General features: G+C 38.8%; 1 protein-coding gene and 1 long non-coding RNA gene across 2 annotated transcripts in view; both read left to right on the top strand.

Moving 5' to 3' along the window:
* The first annotated feature begins 4,940 nt into the window (after positions 1-4,940).
* On the top strand, positions 4,941-5,794 carry LOC112557016. The gene is made up of 3 exons (XR_003097879.1): positions 4,941-4,952; positions 5,263-5,409; positions 5,701-5,794. It is a non-coding gene; the product is annotated as an uncharacterized LOC112557016 (long non-coding RNA).
* Positions 5,795-5,812: 18 nt separating this feature from the next.
* The window catches only part of LOC112556990 (vacuolar protein sorting-associated protein 13C-like), a 38,168-nt gene continuing 30,755 nt past the window's right edge, over positions 5,813-13,225 (top strand). Inside the window, exons 1-10 of the mRNA XM_025226539.1 lie at positions 5,813-5,862; positions 6,281-6,438; positions 6,860-6,968; positions 7,530-7,661; positions 7,926-8,012; positions 8,382-8,495; positions 8,972-9,073; positions 9,521-9,619; positions 9,906-9,980; positions 12,922-13,026. Of these exons, the coding sequence (XP_025082324.1) occupies positions 6,377-6,438; positions 6,860-6,968; positions 7,530-7,661; positions 7,926-8,012; positions 8,382-8,495; positions 8,972-9,073; positions 9,521-9,619; positions 9,906-9,980; positions 12,922-13,026 (885 nt within the window). The 5' untranslated portion in view covers positions 5,813-5,862; positions 6,281-6,376. The remainder of the gene's footprint in view (positions 5,863-6,280; positions 6,439-6,859; positions 6,969-7,529; positions 7,662-7,925; positions 8,013-8,381; positions 8,496-8,971; positions 9,074-9,520; positions 9,620-9,905; positions 9,981-12,921; positions 13,027-13,225) is intronic.

Genomic DNA, 13,225 nt, shown 5'->3' on the forward strand with positions numbered 1-13,225 from the left:
GGGGGAGAGAGTTACTCGCCAAGGCTGTCATAGACGCAAACCTCAGATCAATTTTCTCTGGACTCCTTCGCCAGGGCCGCCGATGTAGCCAGCCGGGCCCGGGCAGACGCTCTCGGGGCCTTGTACTTGTAATCGTAAATTATTTCCCAGTATATATATGTATGTTACAATGTGAATCTCAATATTATATTCACTTTTCAATCACTCATACCTTCTGCATGTGTAATTGTCTTGGTGTTCTGTCTTAGACCTTTCTTAAAAGAAAGAAAAGGAGAAGAAGAAAAAAAAATTCCTACTGACAAGGCGGCCCTTGACAGCCGCGGCTCGGGTATACAGATCCCCCTGTTCCCCCCCTCTCGTCAAGGTGCCCTGGACCTCGCGCCACTTCCGAGAAAAACTCCAGGCTGGAACACATAAGCGTTCCCCAGTGCGTTTATCAGGAGTGATCACAAGCTCTTGTTCTAGCTGTACTTGAGGCTCTCATCGAAGTGACGTGAGAGGTGCAGAAGTTCCGACCTACATGGAACTTGTGAGAGTCTCAACCACCTGGAAGTTGCATGTTGCCATTCGCATCGAAGTAGGGCATTTAGGTTGTCTGGCCTGAACTTGACAACACCTCGTGACAGAGTGCTGGGGGGAAGAAGCCCTCAAAGTACCTTGGATCACCTTGGATAATTCTTGATCTTGTGAGCTCCACAAGAACTGAGCTTCAAAGGCAAGTGAGTCCTAAGGCAGACAAGGCTTACGGAAGATCCACTGTAAAGTCAGGATAAATATAAAGCGGCCAGTAGAAGCATGGATAGAGGCCTGCTGTTCTGAAATCAATGGTGGCATAGCTTGGAGACTACAGGAAGGCTTCAGCCTGCTCCAAACACTAAATCGGGATAATCGCAATAAACAACTGCAAAGGTCAAGGACAATGCAGGGTCCGCCTGACTGACAGACCAAATGGAAGTCCCAACGCAGTTCACTAAGTATTGTGATGAGTCTATGCAATGCTCCACTACAAACATGTCAATCCATTTTGGAAGAGGTACCAGCCATCACAGAACTTCCCTGAAGATTTGCAGGTCTTATGAGGGGAGGTCGATGCAGCAATGACGGATCATGCATGCTGGGAAAGTACCAGGAGTCAACAATTGTCCCGCGAATACTTATCAAGAGGTAGGTGAAGAGCTGGTGAAGATTGCTTAAAAAGCATGTGCCACAAAATCTGGCTAACCAGACAGTGGCCAGGGTGAATTTGTACCAAACAAATCTTCTTGGTAGTTTCCATACAAGAGAGGAAAAAAGCACAAGTATTATAACAGCTATTGAACCATCTCCTTGATTTGTCATGTGATGTCAATAGTAATCCTCAAGGTTTTTGCTCGCAGCAAGATCAACACATCTTCAGCACAAGTTTATGATCAAAAAGCACCTTCTGCACGGTAAAGCTTTTTTACCACCACTTTGTCAATTTCAAGAAAGCATTGATAGTTCCTGAAGGCTGTGAAACATTCTGCTATTATTCAGCGTTTTTAGAGGAAGGCCTATTCAACATCTGTTCTCGAGATAAATCATGTGTGTAACACGTTAGGTGACGACCCAGTACCTCCGTCTCTGATTGAAGGGAGACTGATAAGCAATCTCTGCTTAGCTAAAGAATAGTATCTATGGCCTGGCAGCAACAGTGAATTACAGTCACTAACGGACAAAGCTCGATGCATGCTCGAGGCATATTGGTATGGAGATTAGCACGGAGAAGAGCAAGGTACATGTTAACACATTGGCCCGGAAAGGGCCGACTTCTGTTGAACATAGAGAGAAACTGGAAGAGGTTCAGTCTTTCACATACCTTGCTTGATCCTAACCAACAATGGCAAAGCACAATCCAGATATTTCAGTCGCCATCACAGTGCAGTATTGGCAATAATGAGACTCACCAAAAATTGGAATGGCTACAAATCTCCTTTGCAACCAAATTCAGCGCTCTATAAATCTCTCGTTATATCTGTCTTGCTGTACGCAGTGAAACCTGGACTTCACTGGACTCATGAGCAGTATCCTGCAGCATTTGAGATGCGGTGGCTATATAGAGAATGCTTCAATCTCCTACAGGCAGGAGAAGGCCAGTAAATTCATTCAAAGCCCTGATTTTCTCAGTCTGTTAGAATCCCCAGGTGCCTCTCTTCATGGTCATAAAAGAGGCAGAAAATGAAGTGTTTGGGCATATCATCTGATTTGATGGTAAAAAAAGTTGGCATTGCAGGGCTTGTCGGGGACTGAAAGATAGGGCGTGGACAAAGATGACTTGCGCGTGATAGTAATGTGAAAAGGTGGACAGACCTTCAGTGGGTGAGTTGGTCAGATGATGGGATCGGCGCCGATGGAGGCAGTTCATTGACAGAAGGCTTGACAGAAGGCCTACGACAGTCAGAGCAGGACCGGAGCTGCTCACAAAACTATGACAGCATCTGTAACAGTCTTGTAACAGCCTGTGCATCGCTGCATATTTGTGCATGTTTTTTGTAAATAGTTTTGCAGCTTGGTTTTCAGATTATAAATGAAAGAAAATATTATGAAAGCAACTTGTTAGAACTGAACGATTATTAAACTGCTCTTTGGACATCTTATTAATTTCATAGTATGTAGATTATGTCACATCCATATCTTTTCAAACGTATATATAGTAATAAGCTTTGAGAACCATGTAGACCATGTGGCATACATCATGCTTTGAGTGATTGTTGTACAGGTCTCAAAAACTGAGAGGATACTTGCCTTTACCTGACGAGAGTGACGATGATGAGCAAGAGATTGTACAAGTACTGGCAGTCCAATGATTTTCACTGTGTCGTCATCAGATGCCCTGCAGCTGACTGTTACAAAAAGCTGCCTTGACATGCTCACAAATAATCTTGGCAAGGTTTCTACTTTTTCTTTCTTATTGGTCTTGGTGTGTCAGAGAGTATGTGAAAAAGAGGTTATATATTTGTTTTTGTGATGAATTTGTTTTGGGAAACTGATTCTTCTTTTTCTTCTCTTTTGTGTTTGATGTCTGTGCATTCAGATCTCGTTTCAACTCCTAAAGCATGTAAGGGCTGTGCAGGCATTTGTTTCATCTTCCCTGCATATGACTTTGTGGCTGTATCTTCTCTCTAGAGGTTTCTTTATCATTTGTCTTTTTATATTTCATGGACTGGGTATATTTCTGGTGCCTAGGATCAGGCACAGTGCACTCTGTCCAGCTTGCTGGTTTGGGGATGCTGTTTGTTTGAGGCATATTCTATGACTGGTCTTTTCTGACTGCTTCTGTCTCAACTTTGATAGGATCCTGGAGTTGGTGCTCCAGTTTTCCCCCACTAGCTACTTGAGTAATTCTAGCTAGTGTCTTTTCTCCATCTTGTCAATCTGAGGGTTTCACCTGAGTCTTCTGTCTAGTGTGACTCACAGGCATGTTGGAATGTCTTTCAAGGGCAGGGTGTTGCCTGGGAGTTTTAGGTTTCAGTTTAAGTTCTTTTACAAGGGACAGAGAGAATGTCTTGGTAGTGTTGTTCACGTGGCCCTAATTTTCAGTCCTCTGAGCAATGAACTTCATAGGATCAGTACCATTCATCCTTATCTCACAACTGATGCAACGAAAACTCTAATCTGTTCCTTGTATTCTCAAGGATAGACTATTGTAATTCTCTTTTAGCTGGAATTTCAAAACATCTTCCTGACAGACTTTAAAGATCCAGAATAATGCTACTCACCTCATCTGCAGACCATCTTGATATGAACATATATCACCTGTCATATGCTCTCTCTCTTCGCTGGCTGCCAATCATGATTGTATAGCTATAACTTTTCACTTTGACTTGCGTTTCTGGCACTGGTCTTTGGTACCTTTCCAAACTTGCTCCCATCTATATGCCAACAGGCAGGCCTGTGTGCGTAACGGTTAACACCTGTCACCAATAAAGTGAAGGTTGGCTGTCCTGGGTTCAGCTCTCGTCTCGGGCATGCTGTTCTTTCTCTGCATGTGTCTTGGGCTGCTTTGCGTGATATAGCTTAGTTGCTGGCTCGGCGTAAAACACCAATGCCCCTTCCCCCTATATGCCAACATGACTTCTTTGCTTATCTTCTGATACCAAGAACTGATCTTTCTGCACGTGCAACAGGGCTCTGCTTGCCTAATATAGCCTTAGCTGCTGACACGGCGTAAAACCTCTGATACAAGTCACATTACTAAGACAAAGATATATGGACAGAGATCAACACTCAGTTCTTTTTACCACCTTTGTCTAAGTTAAGATGTATCTTCTCAAAATGACTTCACTGTGACCCTGTCCTGATCTTGAGCATGCTTAATGTATGACTGTAATTTACTTTGTGTATGAATGACTGGTTGTAGAAGTGAATGTGTCTGTTATATGTGAAATATGGGTGAATGGTTGATGATTCAGTCTATAATTATTTATTTTATTTATTATTATTATTTATTCTAAGCGAATCTTTGAAAAAAAGTGCTATATAAATCCACCTTGTTATAATGTTGTTGTTGACGACTTCTTGCAGTCTGTAAGTCTGTGTGATGGTGTGTTTGGAAGAAGTTCACACTACTTTACTGCTTACTGTTCATTTGCCAAACTCATTGTACCATCAAGAGCCAGTTGCACAGAACATAACTTAGGTGCTTACTAAATCACATGCAAATCAGTCACCTAAGCTGTTCATAGAAACTCCAGATGAACATTTTTCAGGAGTTGTCCAATTTATGCCTTTTGATATATTGTGCACCTGGTCCCAGGATGTATGTTTTTTTTTAATTTAATCATATTGGCATTTATAGTGTGTGTATGCAGGCTTTTAATGATGCCTACAACCTAGTAGGCATTACAGAGAAGAAACAGAAGGCACATGCTCCTTTGTATTTGTAAACAACACAGGACTGGAAATTCTTCTGAAACTGGATCCCATCATTTGAAGTAAGCAATTGCTGTTCAAGGTTTTTCAAAAGAAGTACTGTTATTTACATATTACCTTTCATCATTGCTATCACCATCAGCATCACCATCATTTCTACTTTCCTTCTCCTTTTCTTATCCATTTAGTATTGTTTTCTTCCTTGGTGTGCAAGTCTTCTTCTTTGTGTTTGAACTATTGCTGTCGTCAATGGCAGTGGAGGAGGGAGGATAGAAAAGACACTTTAGATATTCGTTCACTGTTGTCAATAAAGGTCTGCTGAGGTTCCAGGTCTTTTAGTAATCCTTCTCTCATCAATATTATGCTTGACAGCCTCCTGAGAATGCATCACAGGGTCGAGTGAAGCTACCACCAGATGCATCACTTTCAGTGTACAACAGAAAGGAGGCTGGTGGGGCAGTCAGAGCCTCCATGATCAAAGCCACTCAGGAGGGTGATGAACGCAAAATTATATTCCAGGTACAAACCAGAGTGTTGTTGATGTACAAAGACTACATTGTGTGGTATATATACATACAGAGTGCATATGCTGACCAACAAATTTTATATACAGACCAGAGTATATGGTATATATATATACAATTGTCAGAAGTCTGTGAAGAGTCCCAGAAACTTTATTCGTAGAATCTGGATAAATTAATTTACACCTTCCATTGTTACAGGTGCATTTGATGACTACTTACTCTAGCATAATGAAGGGTCAGGGAATGAAGTTGTGTTACACTGTTCCACATTCCTTACTCACTTCAGGTAGAAGAATTTGGTGCACAAGAGAGGTTACCATCAAGCGTGCTGAGAAGCGCCTGTTCCAGATAAATCAGCGCTCTCATCATGGTGATGTATGGTCCATAGTGTGTTGTCACCGACTGCTCACTGGGCCAGAAGGTCTTGTATCTGAGATCCATTGTACAGGTGAGACGAATGCATACAAGGGAAAGACAGCCTATGAACATGAATTAAAGTCATGAGAACTATCAGTTAAGCTGTATTTGTAGAAAGTGTTCAGGGGTGTGGCTGACTGATTGCCAAATGGCAATTTACCTGAAAGAAAGGCACATATATGCACCATCACCTTACTGTTAAGCCATCTACCTTCTACAGTGGACGCAAAAGGGTAAAATTAACAGTGAAAATGATGGATAGAATCCTTTGACTGTGTCTTTAGCTTTCATGAGGATCAAAGTCCTTCTGGTCAAGACTGTTTGCAAGGCTGTAGTAGATATTGAGTATTCTTGTTTATTTTAAGCCTGGGTATGCAACACATACACATACATACACAGTACTGTATATTTACCATATGTTACATCATTTTTCTTTTGCACATGATCAGATAAAAAACAGCTTGCATTATGCTGTGGAAGTATTTTATGAAGGAGATACAGAACTACAAAGCTGTGGGGTGGCCCACCCACACTCTGTCTTCAGTATGCCACTCAAAGCAGTCTACAGCTTGTCCAGTGAACTTTACTTCAGGCCTTGTATTGGCAGGTACCTACTTCAGACACAGGCAGTCTGTTACACACACTTTAAGATAATAACGTGCATTCAGACACGTTTGCTAATTTTAATCATGTGCAAAATGCTTCAGTGTAACTTGGTGCATATTATGCCATTCATTTTAATAAAGGATCAATTAACTGTGAGCCAGCTTCACTGACAGTGGAAAAAATCTGATATTTAAAATGCAGTTTTGTAGTTTCATCATATTTGTGTCCTGTACTGCTAACCAACAGTAAGAACACAACTGAAAATCCAGAGAAAAGTAGAGACCTAAGCTTAAAAAAGAAGCACGAAGTTTGAGTGTCTGCTTTGTGTGTGCCATGTGCTATATTAAAATGTTTGGTGGTGTCGCCTGTTTTTGGAATCTGATGTAAAGTATAGAGAAAACTGCAAACAATTGTCTCCTTAGCTATGAACTATCCATGGAGCCCTTCAACTGGCGTAGTGCTGAGAACTCGGGCCTCGTGCAAATTTCCTGCCCTGATATTCAGAAAGGTTTCTCAGCATGTTACTTCAATGTAAGTGTCAGGGCTTTAATAGTTAATAGTTTTAATAAATGTTACATGACTCATTCTAAATGATGATAAAACATGGTACAGAAAGGAAGCATATTTGTGGTATTTTAAACGTGTTTGAGGATTTTAGTTATTTTCCTTTGTGTTGTATCGGAGGCACAACGGTTAGTGCCTGCCATCGACAGAGTGAAAGTTGGCTGTTCTGTGTTCAGTTCTTGTCTCGGGTACGTGCCTCTGCATGTAGCATCTGTTTCCAGGGCTGGTTGCCTTGCCGTGATATAGCCTTAGTTGCTGGCTCGGCTCCCCTTTGTGTTGTCACATTTTGTGAGCTTATAGTCTGCCAAATTCTGATTTGCTTTCAGCTTTTAAGAGATTTGGGGCAGATTTGGTGTCTCACACACCAGCCTATGACTAGTTATGCTGAGACTGCATGTCAGAAATGCAAGAAATGTTATTTATCATTTTTTTTTTTTTGTTGTTGGTTGCGTTATCTCTGCATTTCTCTCTTACAGCAAGCATTGACAGTCACAAAAGAAATTGTTTTATGTTTTCTGGTGTTTTCAGATAGAAGCAGAGGTGGAAAAAATTTTCTTTGAGAGTGGTGAAGAAAAAAATGCCAAGAGTTTCTTCTTTCACCTGCAGCCAACAGTCATCCTCCACAATCTACTGCCCTTTACAATCAGCTATCTTTTGGAGGTGAAGTGAAGTTTTTTTTTGCCACTGATAAATATCACACTGTCAACATGTTTGCTTGCTGAGCTGTCTTCTTCTGCCACTAAACAGTATTAGAGAGGGAAATTCTTGGTATCAGAACAAAAATTAAGAAATAGTTTGTCAAGCTCTTCACTGTGTCATAAATAGTGGTGTTCCATGGGGGAACTTGTTTAAACTTCAAAAGTATTACATAATTTTGTAGATATTTTATGAGCAGCTTTGTAACTTTGCTTTTCCATTTTTCAGGGTACTGCTGATCATGAGAGTCTGACAAAGGGAGAAAACCGACCTCTCATGCATGCATGCTTCACAGAAACTACCTTGGGAATTGTGGTATGCTTCACCTCCCTAGTTTTTAGTAGTTGTTTTGGTGATTAATGCGAATAAAAATTTTAATATACATTGATAAATTTGCCAGTTTTCTGTGATTTTAGTAAAGTTATGTATATTTATACATATATGGTTATATTAAAATGTATTTTAAGTCATTGTCATTTTTTTTTTTTTGCACTTTGTTTTTTTAGTATTTTATTTTGTTTCCCCTGTTCATCATACTAAGTAATTTTTTTAGATTTAACTTTGTAAGTATTCTTTATATGTGCTTTAATTTATATAATGATCTCAAAATGGTAAATTATATAAGCCTTTCTGAGCAAACATGACTGATCATTCATAAATATGAAGGGGAGAATGTTTTTGCAGATTCCATCATACCAAAATGAAGAGTGGATGGGATGTTGCCAAATACAGTGTAACACACCATTGCTGACCACGTGTTCATTTGAGGCTGGCCCAGAATCAAACAGAGCTAGTCTGGTAAGACTGAAACATTATCAGAATCTTGGTGTTAAATCAGACTTGCACAAGATGACCGATATTCAAAAACAGAATAATGAAAGTAATATCTGTGACAGCTATTGTAGTATAGGATTTGTGTTTAATTTTCCAGTTAAGAGAATGAGATCTCAAGTTAAATTTTCTAACTGAGCATAAAATGAATGCATTTTATTAAATGTTGTGATTGTCTTTAAAAATATCTTGCAAAAACATTTAAATGTTTATGATACTGTTATAAAGTTGGGATTTTTTCACAATTTAAATGTCAGCTTAACAAGGGTTAAGAAATGATTTTTTAGTTTAACAGAAACAACCTTACTGTTATGGTAAGGTGTAATAACCCAAGCAGTGCTAGGTTCATCCTTTGTAGCTAATCAAACATATTATTTATGATGAATAAAATTTTTGTATTTAGGTGGCATGTAAGTACTTCATATACTGGTGTGTTTGCACAGGACTTGGGGTTACACTGTAAGCTCAACAAGGGCACCCTGGATGTGTCACTGTTTTGTCCTTACTGGATGATCAACAAAACAGGAAAATGGCTGGCCTACAGGGTAAAAAGCAATTGTCAAAATATGCATGCATTTATATAAGGGGCCAGATGGCATAAGATGCTCATGTACTGGTATACATATAATTGGCACAGTATCTGACCATAAATGTAAGTGTTTAGATCTGTTTGTGCTGTTCAGCATATGCATAAATCTGTATTCACACAGCTGCTGATATTAGTCTCCCTGACACAAGTTTATTCTCTATTTCTTTCCTCTCTTTCTCTCTGTCTATAAATTTATATGTCTTAATCATGGTCAGTCTCTCTGTCTCTGTTTCTTGCTACATGCACTTGAAACTCCAAACACCATCTTGCAAATAGTCATTGATAATTTGTTAAAATAAATATTGAGAATAGAAAAAAAGAACATAGAGCTTTTTATCTGCCTCAGAATTTATTAGAAGAATGTCTTCGATAAATAAGCAATTGAACTTACACTGTACAACAGGGTTCAGACCAAAGCAGTGTTGTACAACATCCACCTGATGCAGAGGCTCTTGTACTGTTCTCTTACAAGAGAAAATCATTCTTCAGTGCCAAGAAAAAAGTGAGAAACTGATTTGCGAAGTAAATTTAATGTTGTTGCTGAAGTAGTCAGATCAAATATTATAACTCAGATTTATGTGAAAAAATAATTCCAGTTAACTTATTTAGTTCAGATGAGATCCTTGTGGTGTGGTATATTGTTTTTATAATGTCTTCCTTTAATTTTAAAGGGGACTAGCTGAAAGAATTTTACTAAAGTATTGTTTTGAATGTTGTTGCTATCATGTGATGTTAAACTGTCCCTTCATTGCTGTCTTGTCATAATGTTTTATGTGCTTCCCATAAAGGATAAAGAAGAGGGGAAACATGAGGGTGAGAAAAAGTCAAAGGACAAAGTTCATGTGATGAAACAGGCTGGGAAAGTATGTTGCTTGTCAGAAACTGCATGTGACAAAACTTCTGTAGACCATCCTAGTCGCTGTGTGCTTTTCGCACTAAATGTGATGGTTGTTATGCAGGCACACCTTATCTCTGCTTGGTGTTGCTGGTGGCCTTAAGCCACTCAGTTTTCACATCTTGGTTAATGGGCCACTGTTGTCAAACTTATTAAGCTTCATTTCAAAAGCATGAAAACGGGTGGGCTTGAATTTTTGGAACTTTTTGACTTTTTCTTTTATGATGCTGCAACAAGTCATCTCTTGCATGGGGCTGGAACTGATACATCAATAAAATAAAATTTGCACCCCACTAGATCTTTAAACCCAGCAGGCTGATTTTCTGGACCTAATTTAAATTAAAATATTGGCAGGTGTCAGAAAGGGATTTACTACGATAAAAATTTACTTTAAGAGATTTATTACTGAATTTCCAGCCAGCCGGAGATTTTACCTGTAAAATATGGTTACATTCTAGAGATGTTATAGTAACTCTAAACTGTTGAGGGGTCTCATCAAATAATTTGAATAAAAGTTTTCTGGAACAGTCAACATTGTCACAAAGCCAGAGATGCTGCTGCATACTGATGGGATTCAAAGCCCAGGGTTAAAAGGTGTAAAGAGATGGAATTTGATGAGTACTGAATGGTTCCATTTCTGTTATATATTTGTTTTTAAATTTTAGGCTCTTACGATCTGATAATTATTATGTCACTTTGCAGTGTCACTGTTTGTGATTTTTACTGATGTTTATATGTCATCTCTTTTGTTTACTGTGTAAAACACTTTTTTTAAAAAAAACAACCTCTTCTTGAAATTGTATCCAGATAACTGGTTGGTGACTAGTTGTTATACCTGTATTTTCACCAATTGAAGCATTCTCTTGTATTTTCAACAATTGAAGCATTCTCTTGTTGTGAAAACCAGTCTGTTTTACCTTTCTTCTGGGTGTGCGTGTTCAAAATTGTGAGCATTGTATGTGTGTTTGCATGCATGTATAGGTGCATGTTTGTGTGTGATTTTGAACTGTGCACTTCACATTCCTATTCACCTTTTTATTTGCTTATATTTTGAATTGTGAAGCAAATTCACTTTCCTACTGTTTTTTTTTTTTTTTAACTCACCTGGTTTCATTTAGCATTCACAGGTTAGCATGTAATATTTAGCAAGTACATGTACCTCCAGTCTGGCAGTGGTTTAAAGTTTTGAGTATATTGAAGTGTCTCAAGGATTTGGAGTCTTAACTTTGGTGTCATTTGGCTGCTGAACTAGCTGGGATTCTATTATATTTGTACAAGTGGTTGCAGATCTAGTAATCATAGTGAGAGTCCATCCCAGCCTTTTGTAATATGCAAGTGGTATGAGAAAGCAAGTAAATAACTGGAAAATATATTTTTATTTTAGTATAAAATGCCTGAACTGCTGGGCTTCATATTAGCATCACAAAGCGGGGTGGAGGTACTACTTTACATATTCGTCTGATTTTTTTTTATATTTACAATGGCTTAACTAAGGAGGATCATGGAGTTACTGAACTGTTAATTATATGGGTGTTGTTGAATAAATGGCTTGGCTGATGATTTAAACTTTGTTTACAGCACTACTTGTTTGGACAGTTTTATGGTAGTATTTTGTCAATGGGGTGGTTTTTTTTTTAAATCATTCTTGTTACACTGTTGTATATTTCCATTTCCTGAGTACTAAAATTAATGGAAAGATGAAAATTGACCCTTTCAGCCATTGATAAAATATCAGTGTAAGTGGTTGATGTTGCTAAAAATAAAAGCATTGTAGACAGCACATTTTTGTTTTGCTTCTTCTAGCACAGTGGTTCTTAACCGGGGTTCAGTTGAACCCTAGGGGTTAGGTGAGTTGGTCTCGGGGGTTCGGCGGAGCCTCCGCCACGGAGGTCCAGACACACCCGCAATTTGTGATGACACTAAAGAAGGGTTCGGTGAATGTGCATATGAAACTTGGGGGTTCGGTACCTCAAAAAAGGTTAAGAACCACTGTACTAGCATCTTGCTATATGATGAAATATTCTTGCTTTCTCTGTGTTGTGAATCTAGTATTGCAGTTCTTAGTGCTGAAATTTATGGTAATCTTGTACTAGCAATTTTAGTATGGTTATGGTGATACTAACATTTGAAGGATGGATTTTTAAAGAGAAGATAATCAAGTGGATAATCAGACAAGTAGGATATGCAGACATATATGGTTAACTGAAGAAAGCAAAATTTTGGTATATGAATGTTTATTTATGCATCCTAGGAAAAAGCAGATAAAGTAATAACTGTAATAAGACATTATTCAGTAATATTATTAGCATTTTACCCTTCTTGCTGTATTTTTTCTTGTGACTGTTATTAAATTCCAAGAAGACACAAAAGAGTTGTAAATGCATGTGTACCCACACAGATACAATCATGTATATTCACATGTATTGTGAACAAGCACATATATGTACACCTGTAATTTTTTCTTTCTTGTCTAGGTGAATAGATTCTTTTATTATATATCTACAAAACCATTCTCTCTCTCCCACAAACACACACAGTTCAGTTCATCCCAAAACTGGCACTGAGACAATTTTTGTGCACCAGTCATAAGGGAGCTCTGATGGAGTGCAGCATTGTGAACTCGCACCATCAGGCCTGGTCTTCTGCCTGCCTGATAAGGTCCCCCCAGTGTACAGCCTGTCCACTCTTTCACATTAGTCAACCACATTCATCGTAACATTAGAGGACTGTCTTCAGCAGGGTGACTTGACCAAACCATTTCATTTTCTGCCGCTTGATAGTCATGAACAGAGACTCCTGGGGACAAGATATAAAGTGTCTGTCAGATATTGAAAAGTATTCTAAACAGCATCACTAAAGAATCATGAGCATGTGTTGAATTAAATGCAGTTACTTTTTCATTTTTATAGGCACAACTGCAGATTGAAAACCTGGAATGGTCTGACAAGTTTTCCCTGGACACAGTTGGAAGCTCTGGTACGGTACAGTGCAGATCAAAGACTGAAGAGGCAGAGGTGAGTGCAGTTGTCTCACAGCAGAGGTTAAATGTTTGATCTGCTTGAAGTTTATGTCAGAATGGGCTAATTTACATTTGAGAAGTAACTCTACCAGCAATGTAACAAATATTTTGTTGACCTTTCCTGGAGTAGCGTACCAGGCAGTTCCAGGTAATATAACAAATTGCCCATAGATTGCTTTAGAGCACCTTTGATA

Source organism: Pomacea canaliculata, linkage group LG2 (assembly GCF_003073045.1).
Source record: "Pomacea canaliculata isolate SZHN2017 linkage group LG2, ASM307304v1, whole genome shotgun sequence".
Lineage (NCBI taxonomy): Eukaryota > Metazoa > Mollusca > Gastropoda > Architaenioglossa > Ampullariidae > Pomacea > Pomacea canaliculata.